Source organism: Leuciscus leuciscus (genome assembly GCF_965113295.1).
Source record: "Leuciscus leuciscus genome assembly, chromosome: 9".
NCBI lineage: Eukaryota > Metazoa > Chordata > Actinopteri > Cypriniformes > Leuciscidae > Leuciscus > Leuciscus leuciscus.
The window spans coordinates 16,448,173-16,466,200 of NC_138733.1; the positions used below are offsets into that span (position 1 = coordinate 16,448,173).

The following is an 18,028-nucleotide window of genomic DNA, read 5'->3' on the forward strand; positions in this document are numbered from 1 at the left end:
AATGGAAATGGAAACACAAGAGAAGTCTGTTGCAGTATTAGGCACCCGTTACGGAAAAAAATTACGGTTGTCCAAAAAAACAACAACACATTAATAATAATGCAACCAATTAGAATTGGTCCACAAATGTTGGGTGTTTAATGGGTAAAATAAGGAGCAAAAGATGCTTTTCAAGTCCAAATTAAAAACAGAAAAAGAATAAAACATTTTAACATGGATAGTTGATCCGAAAATCCTGTCATTTATTTACCATTTATTTATTTAACAATAAAATATTTTTTTAACATTATTTTTAGAAATATTAGTCCGATAAAATGTTTGACAGACAATGAGCTCTGACATGACGTACTACAGACGAGATGGTTTTCTCTTGATAAGTATGTGTGCAAGTCTTGAGTTTCCCTTTTCCACATTGTCTGTAAATGACTTGTTCTCACTGATTATTAAAAGAAAATGCACCCATATTTGATGAAAATTGTTTATGTGTGTGTTGATGTTTGTGAATAAAGTAAATAAAGTCTTGAATTTCGATCTGTTCATTATTCAAAGTGATAGTGTTGCTTCAGAAGTCAAGTTGTATGGATTAAATCCTTGTTTAACCCTGCTTTACATGCTATAATTTCCTTCCTATAGTCATTTGTAGAGTTTAAAGGATTTGGAACCCATTGACTTAATTTGAACAAAAGCAGCTGAAACATTCTTCAAAATATCTTCCACAGGAGAACAAAAAATACATACAGGTTAGGGAAAACATGGTGTAAGTAAATTATGACAAATTCATTTTTGGGTGAACTATCCCTTTAAACCAAACTTAGATGGTTTGCCGGTCTTAGCTGGTGTAAACTGGTCTCCCAGTCAGGCTAATCAGGTCTTCAGTTGACCAGCTGGTTTTTCACAGCTTGGCCAACTCACAAGAGCCCAAAACCCCTCTAAAACCAGTAAACAAAGCCTGACCAGGCTAAGAGGATCTGAAAAGACTGGTTTAAGACGTTTTTTGTTTCATTGTGTGTGAGAACACAGAAATATTCACCATAATAATCACATGCAGAAATGTATGGTATTTGATTTCAGAATACAAATAGCAAATCATAAAAGGATATTGAAGCACCATATAACACTTGCACATAAATATGTTTTTTGTTTGTGAGAGAAGAGCGCTGGTACGGGCTCACTGCCCACGCAAACCATTAGAGAAGCTGTCACAAGAAACGAATGTAAAACAAGAGCGGCTGCAAGACTGACTAGCGCTGTGTCAGGAGACAGCATAAAAACACAGCAAAGGAAGGTTTAACCCTTCACCTGAATGGCCGTTTAATGCAAGTGCCCATATCAACACTTTCTTTTCAATGACATTTACAGAAATGGCAGTAGCATCATTATTTTTAACACATTTAAGTGGTCGGAGAGAGAAATTACAGTACGAGCACGGCTTCTGTGAAACAGTGCAGGAGCAGAATAGCAGCTTTGTGCCAAGCGTGTCTGTGCAGGGTTACCTTGTGGTGTGCAAGTAACAGACAATTGGAGTGCTCGTGTTCGCAGGCAATTTCATAATTTGGTAGCAGGTTGGCCAGCTGCTGCACGAAGTAGATGACCTCCTCGTGCCAGGGTACGTTGGCCATTGTCAGGCTACTGGCTGAGCTCTCGCCACAGTAAGTCACTCCCTGAATGAAGGGCAAAAAAGACAAGAGGGATGAAGGTATTAAATGCCATGCAAAAGTTACAAACATTGCATGATAAAACCAGACAAAAGTATCAAAATAAAAAATTCACTTCTTATCAGATAATCTACGTTTTTCTGTTGTAAAATATAAAAACACATCTAGCAACCTCAAAGCCCATTGGTATCTTTAATTATAGAGATGCATGTTAGTATAATATTGGCTACTGATAATTATATTATTTATTTATGTACATTTGTTTCAATAAGAAAAAAAAAATAAAAATCTAATATTTATTCAATTAAATAAACAAATTATCAAAAAATATCTAACATTGGCCTGTAACCAATGATACCTAAATGTATTGTCCATCTTTTAAAAACTTATTTTAGTGTTTTATTTTTATTGTATTTTATTTAGACAAAATATTTAAATATTAGCCATTTATCAATTAGCAGCCATAACATGAAAATATTCCATCTTTTTTATTGTATTGGTAATGCAGATGTTTAATAAAAGCAATAAGCTGTTCAAGGTCACACGCTACAGTAATTGTACCATAGTTAAATGAGTTTTAGGCCCCGTCCACACTACTGCGTTTTCGTTTAAAAACGGAGACCTTTTGCTACGTTTGCACCTCCCGTCCACACTAAAACGGCAAAAACGGAGACCCAAAACGGAGAAGTTTAGAAACGCTGCCGACCCGTTTTTCGTTTTGAATCTCCGGAGGGCGTTTTAGGCCACATTTACACATAGCCGGGTATTTAGAGAAACGAATATTTCTCCCCCTCCGTTTTCAAAAATAACATCGTGCACACAACATCGTTTTCAAAAAAAGTTGTCGTTTACATCAACCCGCATAAACACAAAGGCGCGGCAGTGTAAGGAGAAGGATAAAGCCATGCAAGCCAATCAGAATCCTCAAAATCGACAACAACGAATAGCACGAGCGACTTCCTGTTCCTTTCAAAACAATAGACATGGCGCGAGGTTCGTTCGTGTGGACAGACAGCGAAGCAAATGCAAACAGGCCAAAAGCGTTTTCACAAAAGTAAAAATGAGTACCACTTTAACAGCATCCATGATCAAATAGTAGCCAAACAAACTCATACACAGTATGGAACAAACTCTAAACATAGGGCGCTCACATGACGTAAGCATTTTCTGGCGCATAATGTGACGTTTGAGAACCTAAAACCCTGTTTCTCCCAGTTGACACGGCAACACATAACCGGCGTTTTCAGAAATCTCCACTTTGGCCGGAGTTTTTAGAAATAATCGTTTTCTGGGATAAAAACTGCGTTTTCGAGTAAATGACAGGCCAAAACGCAGGGAAATATCTGCGTTTTCCCATCGTGTAAACGAGGCCTTAGTGTGGACGGGTCAAAACGGAGGACTTTAGAAACGATGACGCAGAAGCTCACGCTCGGCTCTATGATTGGGTGTCATCGGTCATGGCGTATCCTTCCCTGATTCGTCAGCCACCCATCACTTTAAGTAAAAGTTCCACTTCGTCATCGGTCCATGAAAGAAATCTCTGGTCTTCGACATTTTTAATCTTTGCAGAGGTAACGTTAGCTACTCTCTTCTTCATCAAATCTGAGGAATAGTCAATCCGTTTCCTGTTTACACCGGCACGCGCATGCCCAGTGTTGGTGAATGGTCACGTGATCCGCGTTTTCAGTCGTTTTAATGTGGACGGAGATCAATTCTAATACGCAGCTAAAACGCTGGTGTGGACGGAGATCATATTCGTTTTAATTCTCCGTTTCTAAACGAAGACGCAGTAGTGTGGACGGGGCCTTAGGTTCTCTACTTTGGGTTGCACGTAAGACCACTCAGCCATTGTAAAAATACAGCTAATATTGGCAACTGGAGTTACTGTTTTAGATTTAACTCTGCTTTCCTTTTCGAAAAAGGGACACAAAAACCCTCTGAATCATATCAGTGCGCACAGCCCAAGGACACAGCGGCGCGTGGAGGCTGATTTGGTTTTTCTATGGATGATTGAGACTGAGACGACCAGATCATCTCATTCAACACCTACACACACACACACGACAGGACAGCATTTACGTCACACCTCAAAGATGTTGCTGTGATCAGGACAAACAGGCTATGAGGGCTGCATGTACCACATGCTGGGAATAAAAATTCAGTTTAAATTAATAATGCAATTTCTGTCATCATGAACTCTGGTGTCTGATTGGACACTGAAACAAACTGGTGTCAAGTCAGGTCACGGACTACATTTGAATCTTCACACACCATGAAAAGTAGTCATTAATAATCCTTTGCGACCAAACAAGTGACGACTCACACACCGCTGGATGAAAACGAACTCATTTGTAGCATGGCCACCATCAGTTCATGGGTCTGCTTGTGTGTAGGAGTAGCTGTGCTGTTGAAAAGACATTACTCATTCTGTGATCGAGTGAAAACCCATTCTGTGAGGCTTTATCTTATTTCAGTCTTCATCACTAGGAGCTGTTAGCACTCCATTACGCTGGACAATCGATAGATGAACATCTCCAAGGCGTTGAGAGAATAGAAAAACAGACGTCATATGAAAGAGATATCAGATACAACGTAACTAAACAATGCATCAATGACTTGAATGGTTCAGAAATGAACACACCACAAGACAAAATAATGGAGATTAAAAGCATATTAATTCTAAATAATGTGAATACTGAGTGCAATAATCCATTAAACATTAATCACAAGAGGCATTATGTAAGCGAATGATTCATTCAGAATTTCCCACAGGTTTTTTTGTAACCTAAAGCTAATGGCTTATAATTACGTATTAAGTATAATTATGAAGATATTCACAATGAGAGATTATGTACAATACTGTTTTTTCATAACTGATACAGATTATTTGCGCAATAGTCAGATAATTAATATTCAGAACTGCATTTTAATCAGTTTTATCTCTGCACACTGAAAATAACTTCATAGTCATAAAATTATAATATAGTTGTTATATTGTTTTGATGTATACTAATACAAAGTTGATTTGCAATCTCTGTTTTGTACATTTTGTCTTGTTTCTAATTATTAGGCAACACATTTCTAAAAAATGTTTTCATTTATTTTTAATATTTAAATTATTTTTTTAAATAATTAATTAAAAAATAATATTTAAAAAAATGCATTGTTACTTTACATGAGAATACTATTGTTGGTGTTATTCTTTATAGATCCACCAAATGGTGCCTTTTATCTGTAGACCTGATATTAATAAGAACCCTAACCGATATCTCGTAAATATATTTAAGCAATTTAAAAAATATATATATTTACGAGATATCGGTTAGCCTGATCATCAGTTTCTCTCTCTTCACAACGCCATGCAACGCATTACATCTTTTCACAATTGGAAAAGGCAGACTTATAATACACTACAATACTCATAATCATGGTCACACATTTAAAAAGTATAATGCAGTATAACAAATTAAATTGCTTGTTTTTCATGTGTAATGAGTATTAATGCATTATAATCTTTAAAGGTATAAATATGAGCAGATAAGCATTACAATGCATTATGACTCTATTAGCATCCCAGTGCATTTCATTCCTCTCTGAGGACAGTGGAAATGAAAGGACAGGTTTCTTGCTATCCTCATCCCAGCATTCTGGGCCGTGGCTGATGTCCAAAACTGATTTCTGGGGTCTGGTACAGATTTAATGAGCACAGCTCTTATCTGGCAGCTCTGTAGCCATAGAAAAGAATGATTACCAACAAAGATGCCTTGATAAATCAATGGGGCGAGGAAAGTGAGGGCGTTTCTATGGCCCGTCTACGCCAACTAACAATGCTACAAGATTTCCTGTCATGGACTAACAATCTGACTCTAATAAGCCAACCAAATGTTCAACACTGATAAAGTTGAACTGATAAAGGCGCTATGAAAATCCTTTAACTGCATGTGGGATTAGTGGTAGATAAATAATGCTCTAACAGCAATGTCCAAAAGTTTGATCTCAGTTTAGTGTTCTCAAATGTCCAACCTCTTGAATGATTAAGTTTGAGATAATTTAGGAGCCCAGTGCAAACTGTCCATCTTTGTGTCGGGACTAACACCTCTGAGATGCTCTAATTGTGCAGGAATAATGGTTTGATCAATAACTGCCCAAAGAGAATGAACAGGACAGACTCTGCGTTACACATGGAGTCCTTACACTACAGATCCAAATTGTATTATTAGATTTTAATAGGGATTTGCATAAAACATGCCCAAACCATGTCCATATAAGTGCTTTCTGCAAACCCTTTCCTTTCATCACTCTCAGCAAACATGGCGCTCTCTAAAGACGCACTCTTGCCTGCCAGATCCTGGAGCAATGCCAACTGTGCCATCCTCAAAACAAGTTCAAACACCTTTAATACAGACCTAGATTAGAGACCTCTGTTTGGGCAGATCTACATACACGTATCTGCATCTTTATGAAGTGGAAACTTCCAGCTCAAGTTTACTCTCGTTTCTTACTCCTTTACTGTATATACACAGTAAATGTATCTGTCTCTCTGTATGTCTCTCTCTAAAATTTAGAATTAAAGTTATTGATGTTTGTACACATATTTCACACATTAATTTCATAACACTGTTATTTAATGTAATGTTTATCAAATCTCAAAATGAATATCCATTTTTCATACTGTACATTACAATGTTGTGATGCATAAATTCAGATTTACCATTTAAAATGACTGATTTGGGTTGTATTTGTAATTTAGATTACATGAATAGAATTAAGTAATGATGCACGTTTCTAGCTTTACTGTGCACGATTTAAAAGGTGCTCCAAGCGATGTCACACGTTTTTTTTTGGCCAAAACATTTTGTGACACATACAGCAAACATCACCTCACTATCCGCTAGCTGCCTGTCCCCTGAACACACTGTAAAAAAACACGGTCTCTGTAGACAGCCCAGGCTCCACAAACGGCAAGAAAAATAAACTGGCCCAGCCTGGACCACGAAACATAAACAGTGTTCCAGCCAATAACCTACAAGAATGATTTGGGGGTGGGTGTTATGGACTGCATTTATATAGCGCTTTCACAGACCCAATGGCCACCAAAGCGCTTTACAATATTGCCTCACATTCACCCATTCACTCACTCATTCATACACCGACGGCGGTGTCAGCCATGCAAGGCGATCCAGCTCGTCGGGAGCAGCTGGGGTTAGGTGTCTTGCTCAAGGACACCTCGACACTTGGTCAGGTGGAACCGGGGATTGAACCACCAACCTTCCGGTTTGTAGACAATCCACATGAACCACTGAGCCACTGCCGTGTTAGTGCGTGTGTACATGAAGGGGAGGTGTGTGGGGAGTGGAGGAGAGAGAAGCATGAAGAGGGAAGTTAGCTAGAGGAGAGATGTCCTAGACAACGACAACGACTAACATTAAAAATGTATATTCTTGAGAATTTTAAAATGGCCGACACACGACCAAAGAGACGACGTTCCGATGAACAAATAACAAAGAATAGGGAAAAGGAGAAGGAATGCACAAAGTCCCGAATTTACATCGGAAAAGCGTTCAAAAGGTGGCGAGAACTCAGCTGACAGAAGGGCTTCCAATCCGAAATTCAGGTGGCTCTGTTTTTGCTGGACAGGTGGGTAAATCCAGGTTGGTTTTTCTAAATGGTTCATGACTTTTTCAGGAAGTACGGAAGGGAGGGGGAGGGGACGGGATGAGGAGGAGGGAGGGTCGAGCTAGCCTCCGTTTTGTTTGACAATACTTTGAACGTCAACAAGAAGTGACATCAGCCAACATCGCTTAGAGCATCTTTAATGTGTATTATTTCAAATAAATGTAACAAATGTATAACTTTAAATCTAACAAAACTCTTATGAAATGACAATGGACAACAAAGAAAAACATCTGTCTGACAGTTTGAGTAAATATTTCACTAGGAGTGTGCAGCAGGTCTGGCAGATTTAACAAAATAAAAAAATAGAAAGGGTACATAAAGGTGTTGGGAAGTGTGAGAGGTAAGGAGCAGCTGTTGGGCGCTGTAATTACTGCAGGGGCGAGGAGCTGCACTCGGCCGAACAGCTGGAGGGGACTGAACCCCTCCATAACTCACACAAACACATCAAACTTGCTCGGCAAGCACCAAACTTAATTAACCTCCGCATACATCACCACTCTGTTGCACGTCTATTAAAAACGCACATAAAACTATGTTGCCACTGCTGGTTGTTTGATGACTGGGTCAACGGTGTCCTATCGAAGTAAATGAGATGTCAAGAAATTTGATGTCTGGTTAGATATGAACAATGTCTAATCGCTAGGAGAAACTTGTTGCCCAGCTCTTGGCATGAATAAAGCATCATTCCTTCAATTAAAGGGCAAAATAAGTTAAATAAACAAAAAGGATGACTTTTAAAGGTGTGGCGAGAAACAAAGCAAGTCCCTTTAGCTCAAAACAAAGCATGGAACTAGCAATGCCAAGGGTTCATGGTTTTGATTCCCAAGAAATGTATGAATGGATAAAATATCTACTATGAATGAAACTCGACACTTTTTAAAATGGAATTTTAGTCAGATTTAAATGCTTCAACAACATGCTCTCACATGCTTCCCATATACCGGCTGCCTTGTAAACGTACAAAATGACTGACTAGCAGAAAGCATCTCCAAGTCTTCTCATTCGTCATTAGAATGTATTAATTTACAGCATTATTAACCCAGAGCTTAACAATAAGGTTTTGGTCTGCTTCCAGTTGCAACCTACTTGGCTTTTTTTGTCTTTTTTTTTTTGTTGTCTCCCCACACAATAAAATAATTAATTATTAGACTAGTAATTAAAATACTAATTAAACTACTAATTATACATTTCTAATTTTAGGTACAACTGTATAAGATTTAATTTTATATGCAATTAATTGTAAAATATTTCTACAATTTAAAACAATATTGCTATTTTCAAATGTAATTTATTCCTGGGATGCAAAGCTGAATTTTCAGCATCATAACTGCAGTCTTCAGTGTCCTTCAGAAATTATTCCAATATGCTGATTTGTGTTCAAGATACATTTTGTATTATCAATGTTGAAAATAGTTGTGCAGTTTAATATTTTTGAGGAAACCATGATACCTTTTTTCAGCATTTTGTCATGAATAGAAAGTCTAAAGAGCATTTATTTGAAATAAAAATCGATGGCAATACATTATGAATTAGTTCTTAAGTAACGCCTGAAAAGCTCTCATTGGCCCCAAAGCAGCATCAGTATTGTTGAGCCCTGTAATTACTTTTGGAAATCAAAAAAAAAAAAAAAAAGTACTTTCATTGGGATGTCAACATTAAGTGAAATGTTACAAACAAACAAACTCTTTAAATGACTGGCGCCACTTATTTACATTCCACAATCTTAGACTTAGCATGTGAATAACCAGTTCAAGTTTGCATCAAACTACACCACAGTAATGAAGCTCAAATGTCAACAAAACAACTGGAAGCAGAAGTCTCATTTGAGATTAGGGCTGTTAACCCAGAACTGACAGATGATTAAAAGGTGAATGCAGACTCAGAGATTCAGACAGCCTCCCTCTCTTTGGGTAATACTCTGCAATATTTTCCTCACACTTTTTCATAGCCTTTATTTTATCCCATAGAAGGCGGCGTAAATCCTCGCCTTCTGCGGTCTATGAAAGTGGGAGATTATTGTTGCTAGGTAACAGCATGTCATAGTTGAAGTTGGCTTTACTTTGGAGTGGCTCTGCTTTGAATGTGAATGCACTGATGCAGGCTCCCTATGGGGCAAGTGCACACCGGTCACACGACTGGCTGTTGACTTGTAATGAGATTATGGGCAATTCTGTGGTTCTTTATGTAACAGCCTAAAAAAACCTGCTAATGTGAAGATAAGAGTGCAGGAGAGAAAAAAATACCTGAAAGAATTAATGCAAATTGCAGCTGAACAGGGAAAAGAGGAGAAACGAGGATGAATAAAACTGTAATTTAACAGACGTGAAAGATTGTTTTTCCACCTGGAGGAACGGCAAGAACTTATTAGATTTTCAACAAAACAATAGGTGTCCCTCATCTGGTGTTCTGGGATGCATGAGGTCACGGGTGAATCAGTTATTAATACAATTAAACAAGGACAGTGTTATTACACAGGTCAGCAAACTCCAGATGCATTGAGGCAAATAAAAACTGGCTGAGATGAGGATAGATTTAATCAATTTAGTCAAATGCATTCATCTTGAAGACAAGTTGATTAAGTAGAAGAAGGGGTTCATTTGCTGATTAAAAACTAACATTTCATTAAAAAGCCATTAAAGTCACTTGTTGACTATTTAAAAGCTACAATCTTGCCATTTCATGGAGGACTGACTCAGCCTTGATCTTCATGGATCATTAGATAAATGGGATGAAACGTAAACTGCATTCTGAACGTAATGACTCTTCTTTTAATAAAAATAAATAAATTATAATAATAAATAAATAAATAAATAATTCACCATTGATTTTAATCAATTTTTTCCAAGCATATTTGTCTGTATTTTGGAAGCCAGGCCAGCTTAGCTGATATTTGCGGGAACCATATTTTTGCATAAATTATATGTGTCAGCGTTGGTTATTTCATGCTTTTTTGAACTTTTCATATGTTGTGCAGTTCGCAAATGCCTGTATGATCGATGTTTGTTCACCTGGTTCGGAATGTGCCATTGTTTTTCTGTATTAACTCGCTAGTCGGACTTTGCGCTCACGTGTCTCTTGCAGTATTTTACACATGACATGGCGCACTATTCGGCGCTCAAGGTAAAACAAGTTCAACTTTTAAAAAACGTTTCTGTAGAGCTGCGTCTTCTGTTTTTAACCTCAAAGCGCGCTTTGTGGGAACGGCCCCTATACTTCGTTTTGCAGCAACGGTAGTTTGACAGTTCGATAGTTCTCACGCTTGATTTAGGAGCGCTACATTCTAATTGCACACTGAAGGGGCTGGTGGAAAAATCATGCATTCAGCGGTTTAGAAATCACGCATGCTTCCATCGAGATTTGATTATGATTTCGATTAATTGCACAGCCCGACCAAAAATTCAGTAATCATTGGTTCACCCTCATGTTGTTCCATACCTGTATGACTTTATTTTACTTTCTGGAACAAAACAGAGGAGTGATTTTGAAGAACGTGCTGGTCACTCTTTTTATTGAAATAACAATGAATGGAGACTTAAGCTTTACAAAATGACAAAAATACACTAAATGTATAATAAAAGTGGTCTATACAATATGTGCAATCGCTTTAAAGTCTTCTGAAGCTTTGTGTGAAGAACAGACTGAAATTTAAGTCAATCAAGGCTTGACCTTAACTTTTTTTGCTCACCAGCCACTGTGGCTAGTAGATTTCTAAAGTTACTATTTTCTATTACTATTTACTATTTTATTTTCACTGGCCACAATTTTGACACTGATACCGTGGGGAAAAACTGCCATATTGATATTTTTAATATTCACAATTAACTCACAATTAATCTGCTTCTTGAGTTCAATTAATTGATGCAGTGGTTGCAGAGGTTCACAGCTCACTCAAATTTAATATCAGTAAATATGACTTAAATTTGAGTTTGTTCAAAGCTATCATATTTCAAAACACTTGCAAAATAACCCAGTCATGGATCACTTATGTGATGCTTTTGGGTGTTTTCTTTAAAGCTTCAGTGCCAGTTGTAATAAGAGAGAGGAGCACATTTTTCAAAATTTGGAAACAACAATGTGAGTAAATGACAATTTCCATTCTTAACTATTCATTTAACTTGCATAAACTGAACTGATATGACCCTTTTTAACGAGAAGCAATCTTAACCAAAAAAAAAAAGCCATTCTAAATTGGGTGAAAATACACATAACGTAGCAAATTTCATAACAGAATGCACTCAAATTGTGAAAGATACTTGTTATAGCAGTTCCAAGAAGATATTTTTAAAGTTTAATATACTTAAATAATTTAGCATTCAAGCCAAAATTTCTGTAGCACAAGACGTCAGTTACAACATTTCATTGAGTAGCTTCTGCTGAAAACAGTTAATCTTATCTGAGATCAAAATCAATCCAATCTTGATTCATTGGCTTTCAGTGAACGCATTAGGAGGACAGAGAATGAATTTAATGAACCTGGTCATTACATTGCTTTCCTGCAAAAAAGGATTAGGAAGAAATGCTTGGGATTCCAGCAATAGCTTCATAAAGATTTACCTATTAAACCCAAGAGGGTTCAGAAACCCTCATTAGAAGTGGATGCCTGAATTAGGCGGGTGAGAAGCATACCTTGACCTCGATGAAATCTGGCTGGCCAAGGACGATGAGATCTGAGTAGGCCTTCAGCTCATCCACATTCCAGGCCTTCACCAAGGTCAGTCTGTACACCGTTCGCTGTTGCTAGAGGAGGAAACACAAGTTGTCTTAATTCCTCCAACGCACCTGAGTTTGAAAATACCAAATGATACTTGCAACCCACTTCTGTAATCTGATGTATTTCTGAGTAAACCCAGATGATCAATGAGAGAAAAAAAGGTATTTTCATCTATCACAAAAAGATTACAAAGACTAACTTTGTCTTTAGGAATAGCATGCACTAATGAATCACTAAATAAGGAATGCATTTAAAGAAAAAATATTTTTAAATTATTAACATGAGGATTTGCTGGTGAAATATAAATGGGGTGGGTCATATAAAAATATGATTTAATTACAGCAATAGAGACGGCTGAAATGTAACATTAGACAATACTCAATTTTTTTTAGTTTTCGTCTTTTTTAAATACATATTTCCCCAAAGATGCATTTAAGATAATTTAATAAGAACATGCTTACTGACAAATCCCTCTAAAATTACAAATGAAAGTGAAGAATTAGACAAATGTATTAGTATTGTATAATATTCAAACTCATATTCAAAACAACAAAATTGTGTGAATGTAAAGTAACTAAAGTTGACTCAGAGAAATATTTAAAACATAACTATTAATATGTATAACTATATACACTCACCTAAATGATTATTAGGAACACCATACTAATACTGTGTTTGACCCCCTTTCGCCTTCAGAACTGCCTTAATTCTACGTGGCATTGATTCAACAAGGTGCTGAAAGCATTCTTTAGAAATGTTGGCCCATATTGATAGGATAGCATCTTGCAGTTGATGGAGATTTGTGGGATGCACATCCAGGGCACAAAGCTCCCATTCCACCACATCCCAAAGATGCTCTATTGGGTTGAGATCTGGTGACTGTGGGGGCCATTTTAGTACAGTGAACTCATTGTCATGTTCAAGAAACCAATTTGAAATGATTCGAGCTTTGTGACATGGTGCATTATCCTGCTGGAAGTAGCCATCAGAGGATGGGTACATGGTGGTCATAAAGGGATGGACATGGTCAGAAACAATGCTCAGGTAGGCCGTGGCATTTAAACGATGCCCAATTGGCACTAAGGGGCCAAAAGTGTGCCAAGAAAACATCCCCCACACCATTACACCACCACCACCACCAGCCTGCACAGTGGTAACAAGGCATGATGGATCCATGTTCTCATTCTGTTTACGCCAAATTCTGACTCTACCATCTGAATGTCTCAACAGAAATCGAGACTCATCAGACCAGGCAACATTTTTCCAGTCTTCAACAGTCCAATTTTGGTGAGCTTGTGCAAATTGTAGCCTCTTTTTCCTATTTGTAGTGGATATGAGTGGTACCCGGTGGGGTGTTCTGCTGTTGTAGCCCATCCGCCTCAAGGTTGTGCGTGTTGTGGCTTCACAAATGCTTTGCTGCATACCTCGGTTGTAACGAGTGGTTATTTCAGTCAAAGTTGCTCTTCTATCAGCTTGAATCAGTCGGCCCATTCTCCTCTGACCATTCTTTGTAAACCCTAGAAATGGTTGTGCGTGTAAATCCCAGTAACTGAGTAGATTGTGAAATACTCAGACCGGCCCGACTGGCACCAACAACCATGCCACGCTCAAAATTGCTTAAATCACCTTTCTTTCCTATTCTGACATTCAGTTTGGAGTTCAGGAGATTGTCTTGACCAGGACCACACCCCTAAATGCATTGAAGCAACTGCCATGTGATTGGTTGATTAGATAATTGCATTAATGAGAAATTGAACAGGTGTTCCTAATAATCCTTTAGGTGAGTGTATATAACTATTTTAAATAATAATAATAAAACAAATAATATATTACGTATTAATAATTATTTAAATAACATTTGTATTGTATAATTTGTATTTGTATTACAAAATACTACATTTTAAATAATAATAATAATAATATAAATTCTACCCTGTTGGTATACAAGTCCAAGTACAATGTGAATTTAGGAGTTCTTAAGGTGTACAAGTAAACAAGTGACAAGATAAGTGACAAAGTAAACAATGAAAATTAATCATAAACTCGCCACAATTGACTGATGGTGACAGCCCAAGCATACGCCTTTGAAAAGTAATGAATTTCTAGCAAAACTTTTGATGTAATGAAGGTATGAAGATGTACAGCACATCCCATGACTGAAGAATAATTCAGAGCTGAAAGTGGGATGTTCCATTTCTAGCTATTGCATCAACGTAATCTTGCTGACGGTGCTTAATATTATCATTGACAAGAGAGTCAGGTGAACATGAAGAAAAGGAGTCAGACTTTTTAATAAGAGCTTCTCCAAGCTTCAGACTCTGGTGTCTGGCCCTGGGGTCCTGGAGTTCAGTGTGCTCCGGCCCACATCATTACTCACAGACCCTCACATGCTGATGTCCTAAGGGGAAGACCACACAAAACACAGCGAGTGATAATGGACACTCATGCCTCCCGTTCCTGTTATTGCACCTTGTCAATCAAATAGTCTGACTGTCACAGTCTGACATTGCTCAGAATAACCCATGTCTGTCCCTATAGACTGAATGCCTTTGAATGATTGGTTGGTTTCTGTCGAAGTACAGATGTCAGTGCAGTCAGCATTGATCCTGATCCATGCTAACTAGTGGATTTGCAAGGGAGGGAAGGATGGGGGATGGAAGCCAGTGAAAGCTGGGGAGGATCTGGCCTTCACAGGTGTGCTCACATATGTGTGCATGAACCAGAGAGAGGGGGACGGACATGCGAGATGGATAATTGGAGTGATGTGGCAGCGGGCGAGGGTATTTAGAGCGGCAACCAATTTTAAACCTGCCAAAAGATCTTCATCCATCCCACACCTGAGGCTGAATCAGGCAGGAGGTAAGCATGGCTCCGTAAAAACAGACAGCCACATGCTAGACCAGAACAGCAGCATGCCAACATAGAGTCAGCTGTATGTGTAGAGTAAAGAAGTGCTGACACAGAGCTTTGTCTGAATTTCCACAATAAGGCAAGCCTCACTATTATTATTGCACTTTGCGGAAATCAATTAAATCCATCTCTTCCATTTAAATATATTTGCCCTAAAACAACCAAAAAAAGCATAAAGGTATTTTGAAGGTTTCCACTTCTTTGATATCCTATCCACATCATATAATGAATATCAAATTTGCTTACAAAATACACAAGACACGAATATTATCAACTGTACAGGTTGTTGTGGAGGGCTATTACTTTTACAAGCAATCAAACCTACAATTTATGTATGGGAGATGATAAAACGGGTGAAATGTTTTTATTTTATTTCTATTTTATTTATTTATTTATTTATTTATTATCCATTACACTTTTTGAAGACTTTTGGAATTGCTATTCTGGTACCTAGATATGGTTCGTTTCTGGTCCCGTCAAAGAGACGTTTGGCACCTCATCAAATCAATCAAAGGAAAGTTTTGCCAGCTTTCAATCCACATTTTAAATGTGAAGTTTGCAATAGTGGATCAAATAAATGCAAGATGGAAACACCAAGAAGAAACTTCAAAAAAGTGTTAAATAAAATAAGAAAATGTGTACGCATGCATATGCATATATAAATTAATTTCCAAACTAATTTCTACATGCACAATAAAAGTCATGTTATTTTGCCTCAATGTTATGTGACTAAATTCAATTTAGCTCGAAGTGAAGTGGCGATTTTACTCTTAAATTTGACGGAAAAGCTTCAAAATGGTTTGTGTTCTGTATTAATATTATGGTTAATATTCAGCATAAACTAAAAGTGAAATTTGGATGGAAACATAGCTAATTGGCTAAAACCACTCAGAACACCTTAGCAACTAAATAGCAATGCTGTGGCAACTGTCCAAAATACTCTGGAATGTAATTCCAGCACATGGCTCTTCATCTGTCATGTGCTGTATTTGTACTCTTTCCTTGGAAAACAAGAGGGCCGAGCACTGCATTTCAACGTGAACAGCACTAGCCTAATTAGCCTGAGAGCTACAGATCCCAAGGACACACTTAGTATAGTGACGGGTTCTGTCTGTGCACTTAACTAAACTCTACACCACTCAACCACACATAGAGAAACCACAGTCTCCGATCTGTAGAGACAAGGAATACTTAAGATGAATTCTAATGGATTTTCTTCATTCTTAAACACAATCTTCAATATTTAAAGAGCTTGTTTGCATTTCAGTGAAATCAGATGAAGTTCATTATTCGGAAGAAAAATGACCAGAAACACAAACTTTACTTAATTTTTTTTTTAACTTTTCTGAGCTCAATCAATGAAGCTGAGACAGAAGTGAACTGATCCAAAACGGCAGGTTTTGACGTTTGTTTAAAGTCAATATGCATTTAAAATGTATCATTTACTTCCTTACTAAATGTTCAAGTGTACACAATTCAGTGGTGTACACTATTCCTAAGAAAAAAAGACTAAGGAATAAAAAAATAAAAAAAGACATCTTGCATAAAAAATTTTCTCATTGAAATAAATTTCACATTACAGAAATGTGCTGCAAATGACATTTCAAAATGACTTCAAATATCAAGGCACTGAAATTTTGATCTGACACATCTGAAGACTAATGACCCCATAAAGCCAGTTTCATTGACTCCCATCATTCAGGGGTCCCATATTAAAACCACAGTGAGTCGATCAGTCACTATCTGAATCCCTGGCAAACACTGCTGCCTTACACCTTTCTCTGTGCATTTGTGAGAGCTGAAACTATTTAAATGTGCAATAACAATTTCATGTCTTTTATCATCATACTTCATAGTACATAATCTCTAATAAGGCACTTTAACACAAGTGTACAACAGCAATGTTTTATTCAATAAACTTGGAAAAACATAAGGTTCTTGATCATGGAAAAACTATAATACACTATTTGCAGTTTATTTATGTAGTGGGGAAAATGCCATCTGTGATCTACATAATGTGTCCAAAAGACAATCACACACAATAAAAGGCACTCATATTGTGAAGAGAAAAAACGTTCAAATGAGTCATGTTTCCCTGCTCTGCTGCAAAGCAGTACACTGAGATGAAACGGTGTGAAAGAAAAAAAAAAACAAGTGTCAGAGACCGGATGCAAAGACGTCCATTCCAGCGTCTCCCAAAGGATTCTGCCTATTTCTTAATTATCCAGAGTCGGAGCCCTTCCACTGAAGTACAGCACACTGCTTTTTTCTCTTTCTGAGCAAGAATCTATAAGGATCATTTATGAAAAAGCTCATTTTATATATTTGTGGTTTATCAAATTCATTTTCTCTGTGTGTGTGTGTGTGTGTGTGTGTGTGTGTGTGTGTGTGTGTGTGTGTGTGTGTGTGTGTGTGTGTGTGTGTGTGTGTGTGTGTGTGTGTGTGTGTGTGTGTGTGTGTGTGTGTGTGCTAATCGACATTAATAAAAACTCACAGATAAATAAGAACAAATTTGATTTCAAAATAAGAATCCTATCAACACAAAACAATATGGGGGCGTTAGTAGTTTCTATGTTGAACTATGTTCTATTGTTGTTCTATTGCATCTACAAATTCCTTTTCAAGGTCATTAAGTCACACAGGAGAACACGTATCTCTGGCAGTGCACTTTAAAGAAAGATTGAGTTCTTCATGCATGTTTATCAAAAACGGGTTTGAGTTTTGCATAGTGTACCGAAATCATAAAAAAAAGACAATTAATGTAAACAAGATTATAATATATACAGACTGTAGGCCAATATCTGAGAACCAATTAAGCAGAATGCAAACTAACAACCAAATTAATGAGGATGCAATGTTGTAGTTACAGGGAGAAAGGAGAAAAATGGAATATAACTGTTATGGTGATGAATGTTGAGAATAAAACAGCCATTAATGATTTTGTTTTTATACTTGCGTCCTATTTGTCTCTGACAAATAGAAGCCAGAAACAAATGCATTGTAATTAAATCTTGTAGATGTGAGAGTGATGAATAAGCCATAGAAAAAGGAGTCTGCATAATGGTAGACAAACTGC

General features: G+C 37.3%; 1 protein-coding gene and 1 long non-coding RNA gene across 2 annotated transcripts in view; one reads left to right on the top strand and one right to left on the bottom strand.

Moving 5' to 3' along the window:
• The window catches only part of tyw1 (tRNA-yW synthesizing protein 1 homolog), a 58,668-nt gene that overhangs the window by 8,818 nt on the left and 31,822 nt on the right, over nt 1–18,028 (bottom strand). Inside the window, exons 14-15 of the mRNA XM_082181023.1 lie at nt 11,958–12,068; nt 1,494–1,661 (exon numbers count right to left, since the gene is read on the bottom strand). Coding sequence (XP_082037149.1) covers nt 1,494–1,661; nt 11,958–12,068 — 279 coding nt within the window. The remainder of the gene's footprint in view (nt 1–1,493; nt 1,662–11,957; nt 12,069–18,028) is intronic.
• On the top strand, nt 1,672–11,950 carry LOC309507020. Its single transcript, XR_014208996.1, has 4 exons — nt 1,672–2,236; nt 3,466–3,486; nt 3,518–6,703; nt 7,009–11,950. It is a non-coding gene; the product is annotated as an uncharacterized lncRNA (long non-coding RNA).